General features: G+C 35.7%; 1 protein-coding gene across 2 annotated transcripts in view; it reads right to left on the reverse strand.

The window, feature by feature from the left end:
- Positions 1–271: 271 nt before the first annotated feature.
- Positions 272–20,550, reverse strand: part of KIF5B (kinesin family member 5B) — an 83,182-nt gene continuing 62,903 nt past the window's right edge. The window contains exons 16-26 of one of the 2 annotated variants that reach the window (XM_084875783.1): positions 18,106–18,291; positions 17,367–17,484; positions 16,747–16,808; positions 16,542–16,651; positions 15,725–15,826; positions 14,332–14,392; positions 14,143–14,214; positions 13,878–13,982; positions 10,909–11,125; positions 9,762–9,915; positions 272–5,891 (exon numbers count right to left, since the gene is read on the reverse strand). In XM_084875783.1, coding sequence (XP_084731909.1) covers positions 9,782–9,915; positions 10,909–11,125; positions 13,878–13,982; positions 14,143–14,214; positions 14,332–14,392; positions 15,725–15,826; positions 16,542–16,651; positions 16,747–16,808; positions 17,367–17,484; positions 18,106–18,291 — 1,167 coding nt within the window. In that variant the 3' untranslated portion in view covers positions 272–5,891; positions 9,762–9,781. Of the gene's footprint in view, positions 5,892–9,761; positions 9,916–10,908; positions 11,126–13,877; positions 13,983–14,142; positions 14,215–14,331; positions 14,393–15,724; positions 15,827–16,541; positions 16,652–16,746; positions 16,809–17,366; positions 17,485–18,105; positions 18,295–20,550 lie in introns of both variants that reach the window. The other variant, XM_084875782.1, reaches the window with a different exon arrangement.

A 20,550-nucleotide genomic window follows, 5' to 3' on the forward strand; every position in this document is an offset into this window, starting at 1 on the left:
ATCCTTAACTGTTTGTGTTTTTCAGTATGAGAAGCAGCTATCATGCTGTACAATCTTGAAGAGGTTATTTTGGGATTAAATTGAAAGTCCTAAGTAGAATGTCAACTAATCTATTTTTAGCCCACTTTCACTCCAAAGGTACTTGCTGTCTGAAGAATATGTAATACATTAGGAAACAAAATATACAATTATGACATATTAGTCATTATTCTGTCAAGACCAAAGGCAAAACTCAACCTAATACTTCATCAAATAAGTTTTAAAGAAGTCATTACATTTCATAAAACTTTTCCTCTTTATTTAAACATAAAACACATTTACAGCATGCAGGTTAAAAAAATTTAAGATTATATGGCATCTTCCAAAATCAATTATCTTCAAATGTATCTTCAAACACTGAGAATAAACCAATATATTCCACAGGTAAACTCGGACTCTTTTATCGCCTTGTGTCAAATTGAGTTACACACAGTAGTTTTCTTAAGTTAGGCAAATAATTTAATTGCTTATCATGAATAAATATTACTTTTACTTTACTGAGTTACTCTTCTGAACCATTTATCAACACCAAAGGAAAGTTAATATATTGAGTACAAAACAAAACACTGCAAATTGAAGTGTCAATGTTTCAGATAATCAGAAATTTTCATTTATAAGAGTAAACACTATATCTAATAACCTAGCAAAAAGAGCAGTTCACTGAAAACAAATTTATGAAATTCTCTGTACACTGCTGTGAAAGTTTGAAATTATAAATAAAAAATTCAGATATTTTTTTTAAAAACCTAACATTGTATAATCTGAACCACATGCTAGCTACAATTCAGTTACACAGCTCCAATACCCGTGATACATCTAACAAGAATGAAATTCCCATATTCAGACAAAAGAGGAAAAAAATTCTGCTTCATTAATGAATATTGCCTAAGAAGCAAGTTTTCATTTGAAAATAAAGTTAACTGCATTACTTTAATCTTGCTGCAATGTTTCATATCAATTTTTGGAGTGTTTCTTCTGATCAATCCTAAAAGGAGCACAATCACTTTAAAGGATGCAGACTACAACAGCAAAAATTTTTTACTTTTAAAAAAATAAATAAATTTACCTTTTAAATCAAAATTATATAAAAGTGGAAATTACAATAGTTAAGGAAATAGAAAAATAAGCCAATTATGATCTGAGTCTTCTGACTATGCTCCAAATTTATTATAAATATCTATGTATAAAACTTCTTCAGAAAGTAAATTCTGCCAGCGAGATCCTAACACAGAACTTTCCAAGTTTCTTTGCTGACTGAAAACATTATATCCCCACCATTCTAGGCAAATTTCTGCTAAAAGAGTTGGGAGTCACCACCCCATTGATGAAGCAAATATTGAAATCTCCTTCCCTATTACTTTTATAGCTCCCTAAAATAAACTGTTGACTTAGTTTTATCAACTGAGGAAAGGGTGGCAAAAACAGCTACATTTAGTACTAATTATAAAATTATGGGATAAAACTAACAAAATAATTTGAGGATTATTAGTGACTTGCAAACAATTTACTATTTCCAGGCTAAGTAAGATACAAATTATAGTGTATGAATTAGTGTAGGAGGTTACAAGTACTTCAAGAACTTGAGACCAAAAATTACCTACATATTTATAAACTTACCATATATTTGTCTGGTTCTTCCACTTTTTTCTAAACTTCCAGTCTAATAAACTTAAATCAGCCAATACAGTAGACAATATAAAATTATTCAATTATATAATATCTCAATTCATTTCACTATAATAAGAGGACAAATTATTTGTTCAAATCTCATATTAACTACGAGGCTCAGTGAAATGAAGCAAGGTGATAATCTCCCCCACTCCAACTTTCCCTATGACATTCATTAGTCTGTTCCAGTTTCCATGCATCTGATTCTATTTTATTCATCAGTTTATTATGTTCATTAAATTCCACATACAAGTGAGATCATATGGTACTTGTCTTTCTCTGACTGGCTTTTTCTACTTAGCATAATTATCTTCAGGTTCCTTCATGCTGTCTCAAACAGTAATATAGATTTTTGCTTTTTACAACTGCATAGTCTTGCACTGTGTAAATGTACCAGTTTTTTAATCGACTTGTCTACTGATTGGCACCTAGGCCCTTTCCAATCTTAGCTATTGTCAGTTGTGCTGCTATTAACATAGGGGTGCACATATTCTACCTGATTGGTGCTTTGGGATTCTTAGGGTATATTCCTAGAATCACTGGGTCAAACAGTAGTTCCATTTTTAACTTTAGGAAACTGCAGTTTTCAATAGCAGCTGCACCACTCTTAATTCCCACCAGCAATGTGCCAGGATTCCTTTTTCTCCACATTTTCACCAGCTCTTATTACTGACTTAACAATGGTAGCCATTCTGGCAGGTGTGAGAAGGTACATCATTGTAGTTTTAATTTGCATCTCATTAGTGACTGTACGTTTTTTCATGTCTCTTGGTCAGCTGTGTAGCCACTTTGGAGAAGTGTCCATTTAGGTACTTGGCCCATTTTTAAATTGGACAGTTTTGTTGTTTTTTTTAAATGAGTTGTATGAGTTCCTTGTATATTTTAGAAATTAACCCCTTATCAGATGTATCAATGGCAAATATGTTCTCCCATACAGTGGGATCCCTTTTCATTTTTTTGATGGTTTCTTTTGCTGCACAGAAGCCTTTTATTTTGATGTAGTACCATTTGTTTATTTTCTCTTTTGTTTCCCTTGCCTAGGAGATGTATTGGCAAACATATTGCTATTAAGAGATGTCTTGAGGTTTTGCTGCCAGTGGTTTCTACTAGGATTTTTATGGTTTCACGACTTACATTTAAGTCCTTTATGCACTTTGAGTTTATTCTTATGTATAATGCAAATTGGTGGTCTAGTTTCATTTTTTTGCATGTACCTGCCCAATTTTACCAGCATCATTTATTGAAAAGACTATTGTTACTCCACTGTATACTCTTGCTCCCTTTGTCAACTATTATTTGAATGTAAAGGCTTGGTCAATTTCTGAGTTCTTTGTTCTTTTCCATTGATCTATGCCTATTCCAGTCCCAGTAGAAGACTCTTTTGAATGCAACGGTTTTGTAGTATAACTTGATATCTGGTATTACTATACCTCCAAATTTGTTCTTTCTTAAGACTGGTATGGCTAGTTAGGGTTCTATATAAATTTCTGGAGTGCTTGTTCTAGTCTTGTGAACTATACTGTTATTTTAATAGATTGCATTGAATTTATAGATTGCTTAGGATAGTAAGACATTTCAATTCTACCAATCTATGAATAGTACATTCTTACACTTGTTTATATCTTCCTCTTTTTTCAAAAGCTGTAGTTTTCCAAATACAGGCCTTTTTACCTCCTTGATTAAATTTATTTTTAAGTACCTTAATTTTTTTGTTGTTGTTGCAATGGTAAAAGGGTGTTTTTGTTTTTTTTGTTTAGTTTATCTTTCTGAGAGTTCACTATTGGTGAATAAAGAAATGCTATGGATTTCTGGGCGTTAACTTTGTATCCTGCTACAATGCCAAATTTATTGATTAAATTGAGTTTTTTGGTAGAGTCATTAGGATTTTCTATGAACAATATCATATCATCTGTGAATAATGAGTTTTACTTCCACCTTTCCAATTTGGATGCCTTTTAATTTCTTCTTACTATGTGGCTGCTGTGACTAAGACTCCAGTTCTATATTGAGTAAGAGTGGTGAAAGTGGACATCACTGTCTTATTTTTGTTCCTAAGGAAAATGATTTTAATTTTTACCCATTGAGTATGATGTTCACTGTAGATGTGTTATATACAGTCTTTATTATGTTGAGGTATGATCCTTCTATTCCCACTTTGTGGATAATTTGTACAAGGGTAGGGTCCTTAGGCCTGGCGGGTGATCAAGGCCAATCTGTGGGGCGATTAGGAGCCCCCAGTGGTACCTGCCTTTGCTGGCCTGGGGCATGTGGGCTGAGGGCAGCTCCTGAGTTGAGCATCTGCCCCATGGTGGTCAGTGTGCATCAGACTGACCAGTCGTTTTGCTGTTTGGTTGATTTGCATATTAGGCTTTTATTATATAGGATAGCAAATCGATGGATTTGTGAGTACTGTACCAGCACTGCATCCCCTGGATTAAGTCTCACTTGATCATGGTGTATAGTCTTTCTAATATATTGCTGGATCTGATTTGCTAATATTTTGTTGATGGTTTTAGCGTCTTTTCATCAAGGATACCAACTAATTTTCTTTGTAGTGTCTTTTTCTGGTTTTGGAATTAAGATAATTCCAAAGTCTTATAAGAAAGCTCTTGGAAGTGTTACGTGTCCCAAAGCTCCCTTCAATTATCCTTATTTTTATTTTCTAATTGCTACTCTGTTTGGATATTTTTTCCACCTTGTCTCTAATTTGCCTATTTGGTCCTCTGTTTTTCCTAATCTGTTGATTCCTTCTAGCTATGCCACTGTTCATTTTCAATTGAATCTTGTTCATGGTTTCTGCATACTTTTTCATGCTTATGAAGTTCCCACTAAAAGTTGCTTGAAGTTTTAAGTTGTTTGAGGACCCTTCTCACTATTGCCTTGACCTCTGTATCTGATAAATGGTTTGCCTCCATTTCATTTAGTTCCTTTTGTATTGATTCTTCCTTTTCTTGGGAATTATTTCTTTGTCTCCCTATTTAGTGGGTCCAGTCTTTTAATGCACCAGATCAGGCACGTTAGGTCACAGAGACAGGATCACAGAGACAGGTACCCTGGGGATATTGGGTCATGGCAGGGTCGGGTCTTCCAGGGGTACCAGGTAATGACAGTGTGGCCTGGTGTAAGGATGTAAGGCTGATTGTCCAAGGGGTACTGGGTTAGGCATGCTGGGTCATGATGGCCAGCTGGTGCATTCAGGATAGTCAGATCATGGTGGTGGGCCCAGGTGTGCCCCATCAAGTCAGAGGAATAGTTATCAAGGGCACAGGTTCAGGATCGCTGGGTAGCATCAGGCTTGTACATCCTGGGGCATTGGACTGCAACAGTGGGGTAAGTGCACTTGTCTGTGGCCTCAGGGTGTTGGGTCATGGCCGATCCCCACAGACTCTGTGGATCCTCCAAAATCTGAAGCAGGAAATTTTCATTCCATCAAGTTATGTTGATTATAGAATTGGAAAAAAGGCAAATATAATTCCTTTTCCGAACTTTTTCAAACAGATTCGTTTTTTGATATTGTAAAATATTTCTATTCAAGAAAATTCAGCAGCAAGAATTTCATGAAATAACAATTAAGTAGCCTTAGTCTCAAATGGCTACTTAAGACAGTTTTATGGTTTCAGTGCTCAAACAATTTTCAAGAAGCAAACATCAGAAAAGATACAAGTAAATTTGACTCTGAAATCATTTGTAGTATTGACCTGATATATTATGTGGGCATGTAGTGTTGTAAGTGGTAAAATTTAAGAAATTTAATCTAAATGTGTTTACATTTTCCCCTAAAATAAGGAAGACACTTTAATAAGAAAAAGAAAAGCAACAGCAGCTAGGTAATTTGAGATTAAAAACCACACATAAAGAAACAAGTACAAAAAGCATAATTCTATATGATAGTTAGATTGGCACAGTGAAGACTAAATGCAAGACACAAAAAACAAAATGTGTAATAAATAGGGCCATAGTTGTGAACTATCATTTTTCCCTCCTAAGAAGCCAAAATTGCACTCTAAGATTTTTTTGGGAAGCAGCAGAGTTACAAGAAAAGTGAGCAGAAAACAGCTGTAGAGGCCAGGTATAATTTATACATTTAAAATAGTTGCAATTCTACAATTCCCAGGGGTAAATTTTATAGTTACTGAATGACTCTGCTTGATAGTATATCTTCATACTTCAATTACTCTCAACACCTGAAAATGGGAGAAAACAAAAATATTTCATTTGCATAAAACTTGTGTTTGAGATAATCACGAAAGAAACAAAGTAGGTAAAATATATGAAGTTTAAAAACATTTTGGCTAATAGCTATGACCACATTCCACAAAATTTTAAAAGAAAACAATAAATAATTTGACTTCTCCTTTAATTTACTTCCTAAGTAGAACTACTTATGAGCAGCACAATGTTTAACCCTTTGCACTCCGAACCATTCTGGACATTGGCTACCAGCTACTCGACGCTACTTTGTGGCGGAAACATGCGTTGAATTAACTCAATTCCCCGTAATCACTAATAAATTGCAATGTCGCCCCTGAGAGGGGACATCCGAGTGATATGCTAGAATTCTGATGTCCCCTGAGAGGGGACAGCGGAGTGCAAAGGGTTAAAGAGAGGTTAGCCCCACCCTTCATTTGTTTTCATTCTTCCTAAGAGAGCTATGAGTAAGCTGATACGTGAATTACCTATTTTTTTTTAAAAGACGGGAAGGTGCAGACAGGGTTAAGTGACCTTCTTAAAGTAAGGACCTTTAACAAGAAATGTTATATACATGGAAGCTATTTAAAAAAAGGGGGGTGGGGTGGGGTGGGGTAGAAGGATAGGGATATGGTCTGTAAAATAAACAACTTCATCAGTTGTTACCTGAAGGCATCCTTGTATTAAACTACCTACCTATGTATTTAGAAGAAAACTCAACTTTCAAAGTATTACATAAGATAGAAGACCAGCCATATAAAACTGGGTAGTAAAGGTATCAGTAATATTAATACACTGACATCATCCCCTAAAATAAACCCAGTGTTTTAAAATGTTTTTCTTGATAATTGAAAAAATAAAAAATTTCTCTATAAAGTTTTTAAATTTTCAGTCATTTACCACTTAAGTAAATTATATGTTCCCCGTTCATGGTTTAACAGTTAAAAAAACAAAAGTGCTACTATCTTTTGGACCAGCAATGAGACAAGCCTGTAAATTTTACACTTTTATAATTACTTCACGTTAGCTATCTCACTCGTATGTTAAACTGCCTTATTAGAACATTACTTTCAAGCTAAAACCTAGCTATCTTGAACAAAGGCCATGGTATATGTTCTCTGCTAATGAGATATGAGATCTAAGTTTACATATGAATTTTAAACTGAGCACAATATCAGAAAAGGATAAACTATCATCTATATTTGTACTTTAAAAAGCTCCTTGCCCACCTCCCACTTCTAGAAAAGTACCTGTAAGTAATTAATTACACTTTAACTTATATAATTCTTAAGAATGAATTTCATTTTACTAATAAAGGGGCTCAAAAATAAATATAGCAGGACATTGAATAACATTTTTTTCAACACTGTTTCATTATAATGTTGCTGAGATGCTATATGAACTTAACTCTTGTTGTGTTTTTTAAAATATGTTTTTGTTGATGTTTAGGGAGGCAGGAAGAAGGTAGGAACATTGATGAGAGAGAAACATCTATCAGGTACCTTCTGCACAGCAAGAATTTTTAAAACATGAAATCACTTTTTAGTTAGGGGCACTGATCTCTTTTCCTTTATATTGTCAAATTTATAAACAGCAATAGCTGTCTGGTGTGAATGAATCAAAATTATACCTTTTTTTTTTATCAGGTTGGCAAAAAATAGATTCTTTGGTCTGCCAAAGAATTTTAGTAATTAGCTTTATTTGTGCCATAGGATAAAAAAGGTTGAAAATCACTTGTCTGTCTAGAGAATTTTAAAAAATTGAGGTATCTGAATATAGATTGGTATTAGGAAATATTATAAATATTTTTAGTTGCTAGTTGATTAACAATATTTTGGTGATAATATTGTGGCTATGAAGAAAAATGTTATGTTTTAAAGATACATTAAACAGGTCATGAATACATAATTTACTTTTATACTAACAAATTTTAAAAGGAATCAAACTGAGAAAAATTATTTAAAAAGTAACAAAGTTCATAAAAACTGAAAAGTCAGGATTCAAACTCTGAACGTCAACATTTGAGCTGTTTTTATATCTTAGAAATCCTATACGGTGTGGACAAAAAAATTAAATTATAATGTGAATCCTCCAAAATATTGCTTAATTCTCCATTCAAATTGAGAACCAACGTTATACAAACTGTGAAAATAAAAACAAGAAAGTTTAAAATAGAGATTTTAATATTCATCAGAAACAAGTTAAGCCGCCAAGACCAGTTTGGCTCAGTGGATAGAGCGTCGGCCTGCGGACTGAAAGGTCCTGGGTTCGATTCCTGTCAAGGGCATGTACCTTGTTTGCGGGCACATCCCCAGTAGGGAGTGTGCAAGAGGCAGCTGGTTGATGTTTCTCTCTCATTGATGTTTCTAACTCTCTATCCCTCTCAATTCCTCTCTGTGTAAAATCAATAAAAAAAAAAAAAATATATATATATATAAAAATAAAATAAAAGACTCAAGTTAAGCCTAATAATTATCTAGTACTTTAGTTTCCAAAACACCTACACATCCAGGACTTCCTAAATAATTAAAATCTGAGTTCCTGCCATATGATGTAATATCAAGCAGCTATTAACTAGTCAAGTTGTAGGAAAAAAAAAATGTTCAGAATATATTACAAAGATAAAGAAGCAGGTTACAAAGTAGCATATATAGACTAGGAATAGTATGTTAGTAAGTATTTATCAACAATTTAAACCTTTTAATTTAAAGCTTATGAAATAAAGCTCTAGGTAGTATCTCTAGAGATATTTATCTTTCTACTTTGTAATAGTCTTTAATCCCCTAGAAGTAACAAGTATTACATAGTTAAAAACAAATAAGCGTAAGAACTTATACATCTGTTTGAAAAATCTCTTTCAATAGGTAAATGGAAAATGACACAGAAATAATTCATAAGAAAGAAAATACATGTGGACAGTAAATATAGGGAAAAAATCCAACTGCATTAATCAACCAATGAAATGCTTGTTGGTTTATCACCTCAGAAGATTAAAATTATTAATACTCAATCCTGCAAAGAAGCAACAAAATGGACACTATCCTTGGCTAATATGCAACTTGGTGTAATCTTTCAAGAGCCTTAAAAATGTTTACATTTTTTTTATAATTCCACTTTTGGGAATCTTCTGAAAATAATCTAAAAAATGAGAGGATATACAAAAGATAATCATACTTCAAATTTCATATATAAAAAATTTTAAGAATGGAAAAAATTAACACTTAAATTACATGTCAAATAAAAGAAAACAGTTAATAGCAGTATCTATTTTAAGTGATCCAAATTTGGCCCAGCCGGCATGGCTCATTGACTGAGTGTCGATCTATGAACCAGGAAGCTGCACATGCCCGGGTTGTGGTCTTGGTCTCAGGGTGTGTGCGTGCGCGCGTGTGTGCGTGTGTGTGTGTGTAGGGGGGGAGGGGGGGGAGGGAGGGGAGGTAAGACTGCAAGCAGGAGACATCCTATCGTTGTTTTATGCTCACATCCATGTTTCCCTCTTTCCTCTATTTCTCTCAAAATTAATAAAATATATAAAAATAGTGTGAAACTGCTGAAACCGGTTTGGCTCAGCGGTAGAGCGTCGGTCTGCAGACTGAAAGGTCCTGGGTTCGATTCCGGTCAAGGGCATGTACATTGGTTGCGGGCATATCCCCGGTGGGGGGTGTGCAAGAGGCAGCTGGTCGATGTTTCTCTCTCATCAACATTTCTAGCTCTCTATCTCTCTCCCTTCCTCTCTGTAAAAAATCAATAAAATATATTTAAAAAAAAAAAAAATAGTGAGAACCTAAAAAAAATGTTTAACGATCAATGGTTGAACATTTCCACTATTATAGTTATAATTCAAAAGCCAGATATAAATTACAAACCTGTAGGTAATGTATAATGCTTATGCTTGTTTGCCTCCTCCACCTCGTACTACCACCACAGGCTGGCTGTTCTGAGTAAATGCACCTCCTCCACGAATTGCACTTGGATGAGTTGGAGACGCTGCTGGATGTTGCCCAGGACGAATAGGTTTAGCTAATATAAAAACCAAAAACTGGCTTTAGAATAAGTCTTAAAACATGCCTGTAACTATTTTTTAGGTCTCTTCTCTTTACTTAGCACAAATTCTTGTATTTTGTTTTTCTGTCTTTTTTCCTCTCATTAAATTCCTCTCTCTCACTTTTCAGTTACATCTTTTTCTCCAAGACCTACACAATCCTTAGCCTCTTAAACACTTTATTCCTACATCAATGGTTATTCATGAAATAGTGCTGATGACTTTTCTTTTAATTTTAGAGTATGTTATTAAAGTTAGGGACAGTGAAACAAGGAAGGGCCTAAGATAAAGGGAGAAGAACTAGGTGGAGATATGAGCCCAGGCTGGGCTGCTTTGGCTCACTAAGAAGCCAGAGGAAAGGGGGCCTTTGGGGACAGGTTCAGGGAGTTTGCCTGGGACAAATTGCCTATTGCTGTCCTGGTTGTAAGCCTCATGGGGTCCCTTAGAGTTTAGGAGATGCATGTCTTTGGGGAAGGAGAGGGAGAAGGGGAAGGTCACCCTGGAGATGAGATTCTACTCTATAGTTTTCAGGAACCTACATTTTAAGGAGTTTCAAAGGCTAGGCATTTAGGGGAGCACAACTTACTTTTTTGCCTTTTTTTTTATTTTTGCTTTAATAACATTGCTCTATAGTTTATTTCCTACCCCTGACCATTCTTGCTTGCATGTCTAGTTCTTATTTATATTCTTGTTCTCTTAATGCCATGGTCGGCAAACTGCGGCTCGTGAGTGTGGCTCTTCCACAAAATACCACTGCCAGGGCGAGTCTATTTTGAAGAAGTGGAGTTAGAAAAAGTTTAAGTTTAAAAAATTTGGCTCTGTTGACTAATGAGTTTGCCGACCACTGTCTTAAAGTGATTATTACTCAACTCCGTGCTGCTTTCCTAACAATGCCACCCTTTGGAAAGTAAGAAAATAAAAAGACAAATACCACCACTACAACACGTAAGGTTTTCATGTGTTCTACTAACCAATTTGTGCAGAATGCCCTCTTCTGGCCATATTCTTTGACCTGACTGCTTCCTTTATACGATCTACTTCTTGCTGATAGCGTTTGCGATCACGAGATGCATTTTCTTTGGCTTCTTTCAGTGCTGACTCCAGAGCTTTCACTCTCTCAGCTGTGGCTCTCAGTCGCTTTTCCAACTTAGGAAGTTCACAGCGCAGATCAGCATTATCACGTACCAACTAAAGGTACATAAATAAGGTTAGGATTCTAGCTATAAGATGATGATTAAGAAAATATGCAGTTCAGGAGAAACAAGATGGCGGTACAGGTAAATGCTAGTACTTGCCACGTCTCAAAACCACATTAAAATTATAACTAAAATACAGAACAAGCATCATTCAGAACTGCCTGATAGCTGACTGGAAGTCCTACAACTACAGAAGTAAAGAAGAAAGCATGTTGAGACTGCTCGTGAGGCAGGCTCAGAATGGATTGGTCTGATACCCACGTGTGCCCCCCCCCTCAACTTTTTAACCCAGGGGGAAATTGTCCCTGTGGGACTGCCATGAGGAGCAATGGGTCCCAGCCCCACACCAGACCCCAGTCCAAGGTCTCAGAGATAGGAAAAGAAGTCCCCATAACTTCAGGTTGTAAAAACCAATAAGGATTGTGCCTGAGGGACATGCAGGCTGCCAGAGACCCATGTGTCCCTCTTAAAGGGCCCAAGAGGAGCATACTTGGACTTGCTTTCTCTGAGCTACAGCGCCAGAGGGCATTGAGGGACCTAGACAAATATGGGGTGGAACTGGATTGTCTGGCATTAGGACAGGAACTTGGGGCCAGCTTTCTATCAGATAGAGGTAACTATTCCTATGCTGATATCTATCCTGTCTCAGGGCTGTCTGGCAAACATATCTGAGTTCCTATCAACCTAGAGCACACTGCTTGCTCCACACTATGATTCTATGACCCCAACCTGTACAATTTACAGACCAGCCAAGCTGTTTGCAGCAGCTTTTTCATATGATGGCCTGTCCTGGCTCAGGCTTCAGACTTTGCTAAAATCTCTCAAACAAGCTGCAGCTGGTGTCAGTGTGCCCCAAACCTATCAATAAAAGGCCCAAGATCTTGCACCAGCACCAGTCTACCTTGCTTCACAGCTGGGCCTCGCCTCACACTTCCAAGCCCAATACAAATAGCAAGCCACCTGCAGATCTCTCTGTAGTTTCTGCCAGGTGGCATTGGGCAGTGGGTGACTTTGCACCTCCCTGGAGGCCTTAGAGCCAGTGCACCCAGTGGACAGCTTCAGACTATACTCTATACATCCACAAGTGACACACTCAAGGGACAGACTCAGTGAACACCATAGCCCTACTGATGCAAGTCCTGCTCCTTAGGGGTGTTTCCTGTATAGCAACTCTCCCACTGCAGTCACAGCTAGTCCTCACAGCCAATTGGTCTGGAGGTCAATTCCTCTCAGTGACACCAACAGCACTCAACTACAAGACTGTGTATACAGTCCACACACGAGTGCTCCTAGAGTGACCAGCTGGGTACTACGAGACACCTACTACACAAGGCCACTCTACCAACTTCAGGAGACATAGCTGCTCTACCCAATATATGGAGACAAACACAGGGAAGTAGCCAAAATAAGAAGACAAAGAATCATGTCACAAATGAAAGAAATGGAAGAAAGCAAATTATTAGACACAGAGTTCAAAATCAGTTATAAAGTGATCTTCATGAGACCTTCCAGGGATTTAGTGAGACTTTCAAGGATATTAATAAGAATGCAAAAAAAAACATGGAAAAGGACCAGTCAGAAATTAAGCATACACTAAAAGAAATAAAGAATAATTTCAGGGATTCAACAGTAGAGCAGAGAATTCCAAGAATCAAATCAATGATTTGGAATATGAGGAAGCAAAAAACATCTAAATCAGAAGAACAAAAAAGAAAAAAATCCAAAAATATAAAGATAGTGTAAGGAGCCTCTGGGACAACTTCAAGCATATCAAATTATAGGGGTGCCACAAGGAGAAGAGAGTGATCAAGATAATAAAAACCTATTTGAAGAAATAATGACAGAAAACTTCCCCTACCTGGTGAAAAAAATAGACTTACAAGTCCAGGAAGCAAAGAGAGTCCCAAACAAGGGGAACCCAGAGGACCACACCAAGACACATCACAATTAAAATGCCAAGGGCTAAAGACAAAGAGAGAATCTTAAAAGAAGCAGGAGAAAAGCAGTTAGTTACCTATAAGGGAGTGCCCGTACGACAGTCAGCTGATTTCTCAATAGAAATGATGCAGGCCAGAAGGAAGTGGCAAGAAATATTCTAAGTGATGAAAAGCAAGAACCAAGATTACTCTACCCAGCAAAGCTATCATTTAGAACTAAAGATCAGATAAGGAGCTTCACTGACAAGTAAAAGCAAAGGAGTTTATCACCACCACCAAACCAGTATTATATGAAATGTTGAAGGGTTTCTTTAAGAAGAAGAAAAAGATTAGGAACATGAACAATAAAATGGCAATAAATACATACCTATTAACAATTGAATCTAAAAATAAAAATAAATAAGAAACCTAATGAACAGAAAATGATGAATAAAATAGAATCAGAGGCATGGAAATGAAAACAGACTGACGATTCTCAGAGGGAAAATGGGTGAAGGGAGTGGGAAGAGATTAAACAAAGATCTCATATGCAAAGACTTCTTTCAGAGGTATTTTAATTACTTTGATTAAACTAAGAAAACTGACAGATTTGAAATCCCAAAAAGGTTTTCATTGGACTTTAATAAAGGGCTGTTAAAAATATTAACTTCCATACAAATAATTAGCGATAATGGAATGGTTCCGAGAATGAACAATTAAAAAATTGCCACTTCTCAATTTTTTAATTCTTGCAACAATCACTATATATATATATATATATATATATATATATATATATATATATATATATTTTTTTTTTTTTTTTACCTGTTTATGGACTTTAGTGAGCTGTTCAAGATTATTTTCAAGAAAAGAGATTTTTTGCTTCTGAGCAGCACTGCCTCCAGTGTCATCAGAATCGATCTCCGCACTCTAAGGAAAGAAGGTTGATTAATACTAAGAACAAATAAAATAAAATAAAAACACCCTCATCTTAACTAAACAAAGAATGTTATTACAACATAAAACGTTTCACTTATGCATGCAAAGGATTACACTATAAACACCATTTATTCAAATATAGTCTTATTACCTTTTTAACTCTGGTGGCTAGATCCTGAACAAAGAGCTTCCGCAGGTTGTGTAAAGTCTGAAGTTCTTTTGCCTTGAATTAAGAACAGGAGTATTTTTGGAGCTCAGACTTCAAATGTAATATAACCAAGGGGGGGGGAAAACCCTATTAAACATTCCCCAATCCTATTTATTTTCAAGTTTTTCTTACCACTGTCTCTTCCAAACCCTTTAAGTCTTGTCTTGCCTGTTCTCGTCTATCTTGCATAATCCTAGACAGAGGAAGAATATACATATTTTCTCCTTTGAATCCATAAAATTCTAGTTTTATTTAGCACAAGACGATGCAAATATTTATCTGAAAGAAATTCTTAAATTCAAATAAATGAAAGACTCATTTTTAAAAGTTTACTGATGTGTCTTTCAAAGAAATTTTTATAATGCTTTATAAATCCTTCTAAATCTATTATTAGAAGAAAACTCTCTTATATAGCAATAGAAGAGATAAAATAAGATATGGCAGAATCCAAAGAATAAGGAGTGGCTCTTTTTATATTATAGAATATGTCACATATAGCACACTGCTTTTATTCAAGATATTTTGATTAACTGGTAATTATGGAAATTATAAATTACTGAAACCCTAACTTGTCACAAAAGGCCAAGGTTGTGGGTATGATCCCTGGTCAGGGCATATACACAAGAAGCAAACAATGAATGCATAAATAAGTGGAACAGCAAATTGAGTCCACAGGCCAATCCTATATCCACTGAGCTAAACCAGTTAGGGCTAAATACAATCTTAGTAAATTAGAAAAAGCAATTGGTAAAAAAAACAAAAAAACAAAAAAAAAAACCCTGTTCAAGAGGCAAGACTAAAATAATAATGTCCTTTTATGCAAGACTAGAGGCCTGATGCATAAAATTCGGGCCTTCAGGGCCCATCTGTGGGGCGACTGGCAGGGCGATGGGGGGCGGGGAAGAGGGGGCCTGCTGGCACCTGCCTTGGCTGGCCTAACGCCACCCACTTGCTTGCTGGTCCAGCCCCCTGCTGACACAGCCGGTGGTCCCCTCCCTCTGTGGGGTGATCAGGGGGTCTCCACTGGCACCTGCCTTGGCCAGCCTGGCACCACCTGCTTGCAGGCTCCACCCCTGCGACCTCTACCAGTCACCACCCTCTGTAGGGCGATTGGTGGAGCACCTGTCTTGGCTGGCCTGGGGTCTGGGTGCAGCTCCTGCATTTTTGCCCCCTGGTGGTCAGTGCGCATCACAATGACTGGTCATTCTGTTGGTATTTCCACTGTTCAGTTGATTTGCATGTTATTCTTTTATTATATAGGATCAGTTCTGACAAAAATTCAGTTTTTATGACAGATCTTGAAGTAAAATGGTGGCACAAAAACAGTAAGCAGGTTGATAAACAGGAATCAGAAATCTTGATCATCACTGAACTATAAGACATTGCTTTTACTTAAGTACAAGGATACACTGCAAGTTTTTAGAAAAACACAAAATGAAAAAATGTACCCACTGAATATATCTGATTGTAATACCCACAATCCTTTAGTTTTAAATTTAAAACTTGAATTAAAACATTAACTCACGTAAGTTCATGTAGTTTTCTGCTCTTTTCCTGATCTGTAGCTTTCAACTTCTCATGTTCTACTCTGAGGCGTTCCTGTTCTAACATCATTTTCTGGTTTTGGCTGACAAAAGAAAGAAAAAAACCCCTACAACATCTATCAACACCACCATTTTCTGAATGTTGTCATTAAGACTTACAAACTCTTAAATTTTATAATCTCACTAGTCAAACAACAATGCCTCCTGTGCATTAATGAAGACAACTTCTATTCTTTTAAAAAAATGTAAAGCCCACAATTTCCAATATAGTTTTCTCAGTTAAGAATATTTTTTAAAAGGAATGAAATGATTTGAAGGAGACTATGGTTTCTATTTGCAATAATGGTTAATTTTTTTTTCTTTTTACTGAATAGTTACATCCCAAGACCCCAAAAACATTTTCACCAGGAACTTAGAAGTTATAAATGAACAAATTTATTGTCAAGTCAAAAATTACAATATCAATGAAAAGATGCAGGTATCTAATAAGAACATATTATCTACCAGCAGCCAATTATTTCCTTTTACCTAAAGAGTCAATCTTTCTGAGTTAGTTTTTAATATTTAGACCACATGTGTCAAACACAAGGCCCGCGGGCCAAATCCAGCCCGCCAGGCCTTGCAATGTGGCCCGCACCGCGCTGTCATCACTGCACTCCGCTGTCAGTTTATGACATTGTCAGTTTATGACTGTTCAGTAAACCATTCGGCCCGTGATTTAGGCTGGATTTTAGATTTTGGCCCCTTCTCTGATTGAGTTCGACACCCCTAATTTAGAGGAAGGAAAAATATACTTACTCTTGAAGATCAGTAATAAGTTTTTCTTTTGCCTCAACTTCATCTCTCAAACTACTAATTTGTTTCTGATGAGTTTCTCTGTGGCTTTGGATCTGTTGTTCAACAGCTTGCTAAAATTATTGCAGGGGAAAGGATATTAAATCAGACTAATTAAGATAAATATTTATGGATTAAAGCCATTAGAATCCAATTACATAAAACTTGCCTTAACTTCATTTGCAGTCTGAACCTTATTTAAGTGCTCTTTTTCCATTTCATGCATTTTCTCTGTTAGGACAGGGCGAGAAAACAAAGAGGAAATAAACCTTAAATTTCTTCAAATAAACCAAGGAGAAAATGGTTTTTACAAGGGATATGTTCCTTAGCAGTTCTTGACTTTAACCTATCCAAATGCCACACAGTAAATCTTGCTAAGCTCAACGTATTGATTTAGATCCTTTGTATTGATTGATATTATGGTTACCTTTATTTTCTTTACCTAATCCCAGAACAAATGGGTTAAGGCATGGTAGGGAAACGAGATGGCTTTGTAAGCTCCGATGTTAAGATGTGTGTGTGTGTGTGTGTGTGTGTGTGTGTGTGTGTGTGTGTGTAAAGTTCATATATGTGTGTGACCTCGTAACTTAGTGGGAAATTCCCAGAATGGCTACTTCCATATTCAAACACAACTTAAAAACGTATCAAAGCCAAATTAAAACATATTATTTGTTCTCTATTTCAAGTTATCCAGATTCCTACTATTCATTATTAGTGCAAATATAAATTAACAATTACACTAAAGGATAACTTAATATAGATATAACTCAAATAATTAGAAGTTAATACCTTGTGCTCGAAGCTGGACTAGTTCTTCACTGAGGGAATCAACAGATTCCTCCAGTAGTCTTTTCTTTTGTTCCACATTTTGAAGGTATTCAGTCAATGATTTAATTTTGGCTTCATGCTTTTGGGAAAAATATAATGATATGATGTAGAAAAACTCTCACGTACACTTTATATTGCTAAGAATATTTGAAAATAAGCAAGTTTTAGCAATGTATTAATATATAATACACTTAAAGATACAAACCTAAAATGTTCAGGGGACAGTTTTACAATGAAAAAAAAATTTAATCAATAAAATGGTCATATGTATAGCTTAAAACACTTATAAGCAAAGGCACTAAAGGCTGAATAAAAAAGAAATATTGTTTTCTCCATATGATATTACAGTCTTCCCTCCATATTACAATTCCTATTCTTGGTGACTGGCCTCATTCATTCAACTGGCAAAGCAAAAAAAATTGGCCCTGCAATTTTGTCCACCACAGAATTCCCTTAGATTCTTCAACAGTCTCATCTTTCTAGTAAATCTATATACTTAACATATATATGTTAGCAAATACAACCCAGTCAAATCATTCATGTTATTATTAATACAGCTAGACTAGGAAAAACTGATAAAATTAACCTATTTTATTACTCAAAATAACCTATGTAAGTTTGTTATTATTAAAATTTTACAGTAAGTAAAACTTATATGTGGTTATTAAAAAATAGGACATTTTTTTTTGTTAATACATACTTGAGAGATACGAAGCTGGCATGCTGCTAACTCCTTTTCATTTTCTTCCATTTTTTGGTTACTCTCAGTTTGTGTGCTTTCTAACTGTTTGCAGCGTTTTACCATTGTTTTTACTTCTGACTTCATTTTGCTAATGTAGAGCCTTGCAACAGTGAACTCTTCATCTATCATGCCAGTTCCCTCAGGCTGCTATGAGAAAACAGTGAAATTAAAAAAATATCCAGTGTGATTACCAAATTAGACTCTAAAAATCTTAAAACAAAATTTACTATATTTTAATATTACTCAATATTCATAGGAAATCTGGAGGTTTTTTTTTTAATGAAATATACTTGTTTTTAATAAAGGACAAATAAAATAGAGCTTAATTTTTGTCTTCCTTCCTTTCTAAACTTAATGCTAATATATGTCAACATGGAAAAAAGAAACACACACCTAACAAACATACCAAAAAACCACTGATCAATTCTACCTCTTTCAACATTTGGATTTCCTCTTCACAGGCCCTTTTCAGTAAATTTGTTAATCACATGTAACTTCCAGTTTAAAACTTAATAGATAAGGATGTTTAGGTGTCATAGAAATAACTTTGAAGTTCACCAAAGAGGAACTGCAATCACTGTACATTCTATACTTTCATTAGGAAATTCCAGTATAATATTTAGTGTCAAAATTAAGTGGAGCTTGAAAAGAAACAAATAAAACTGTGTTTGTTCACAGATGACGTAATTATTAAAGAAACTCCAGGCACTAATAAGCCATTATAGTAACATCACAGGATACAAGGTTAACATACAAAAGTCAATCACTTTCCTATCCTTTCTACCAGCAATAAAAAACAAAAATTTGAGATGAAAAAAACATAGTGCCATTTACATTAGTGCCAAAAAGTAAAAAGAAACACTTAGTATAAATGTAATATAATATGTGTAAGATCTCTATGAGGAAACTATAAAACACTGCTGAAAGAAATCAAAGAACTAAATAGATAGAGATATTCCACATTCATGGATAGGAAGATAATGCTGGTAAAATATCAGTTCTTCCCAAGTTCATCTATGTATATAATATAACCTCAATCAAAACCCCAGCAAGTTATTTTATGGATATCAACGAATAGATTCTAAAGATTACCTGGAAAGGTAAAAGACCCTAAATAGCCAGCAATATATTAAAAAAAGGGCAAGGTTGGAAGACTAATGCTACTCAACTACAAGAATTACCATAAAGCTACAGTAATCAAAATGATGTATTAGTAAAAGAATAAATAAATAGATCTCTGGAACAGAATAGAGCCCAGGAATAGATGCACACAAAGACAGCCAGCTGATCTCTGACAAAGGAGCAAAGGCAATTCAATTGAGAAAGAATAATCTTTGTAATAAATCTGCTGGAGCAAATGGTCATCCCCATGTAAAACAATGAGTTCTGACAGACATACCTTTCAGAAAATTTAATTCCAAATAGATAATAGACATAAATGTAAATGCAAAACTAAAAAAACTTCTAGAAGGTAACACAAGAGGAAATCTAAGTGACCTTGAATTTGGAGATGAGTTTTAGAAACATCAGAAACATAATCTGTGAAAGGAAAAATTGGTATGTTGGACTTTGTTAAAATTTCTGCTTTGTAAAAGACACTGTTATAAGAAGAATACAAAGATAAGCCACTGACTGGGAGAAATATATGCAACCCAAAGGCAAATTAAGGCAACAATGAGATGCCACTAGACTTCTACCAGAATGGCTCAAAACCAAAAACTAATGTCATTAAGTACCAGTGAAGGTGTGAAGTACCAGGAACTCTTACTCGTTGCTGATAAGAATGCAAACTGGTATGCTCACTTGGGAGTTTCTTACACCACTAACGTAGTCTTACCATACAATCTAATAATCATACTCCTAGGTATTTTTATCCAATTGAATTGAAAACTTAGGTTCACAAGGTTGTTCATGAATGTTTACAGCAGTTTTATTTATAACTGCCAAAATCTGAAAGTAACCGAGATGAGAGAGAACCAAGTTGGTGGCATAAGTAAACACCGGTACTTGCTGCCTCTCACAACCACATCAAAACTACAACTAAAAGACAAAACAATGATCATCAAAAACCACAGGAAAGCTGGCTGAGTGGAAGTTCTACAACTAGAAGGAAAGAAAAAGACCACTGAGACTGGTAGGAGATGAAGTGCGGAGGTGAGCAGAAAATAGGCTGGTTACTGGTGTGCTGTTGTTTTTTTCAATTGGAAGGAGATACAAGTTCCCAATTGCTCTGAACTCTAGTTACGGGGGTGGGATAACTCTGGGGAACCAGACTCCTACAGGAAGAAACTGGACTGGCTGGTACCAGGCCGAAACGCAAGAGCTGCTCTCAGAGGTGCTCACAGTGATCACTGTTTGTGTGTGGGGATGCAGAGACACGGTGACCTCTACTGTGCAGGGCTG

Source organism: Pipistrellus hanaki (genome assembly GCF_964339955.1).
Source record: "Pipistrellus hanaki genome assembly, chromosome: 1".
NCBI classification, from domain to species: Eukaryota; Metazoa; Chordata; class Mammalia; order Chiroptera; family Vespertilionidae; genus Pipistrellus; species Pipistrellus hanaki.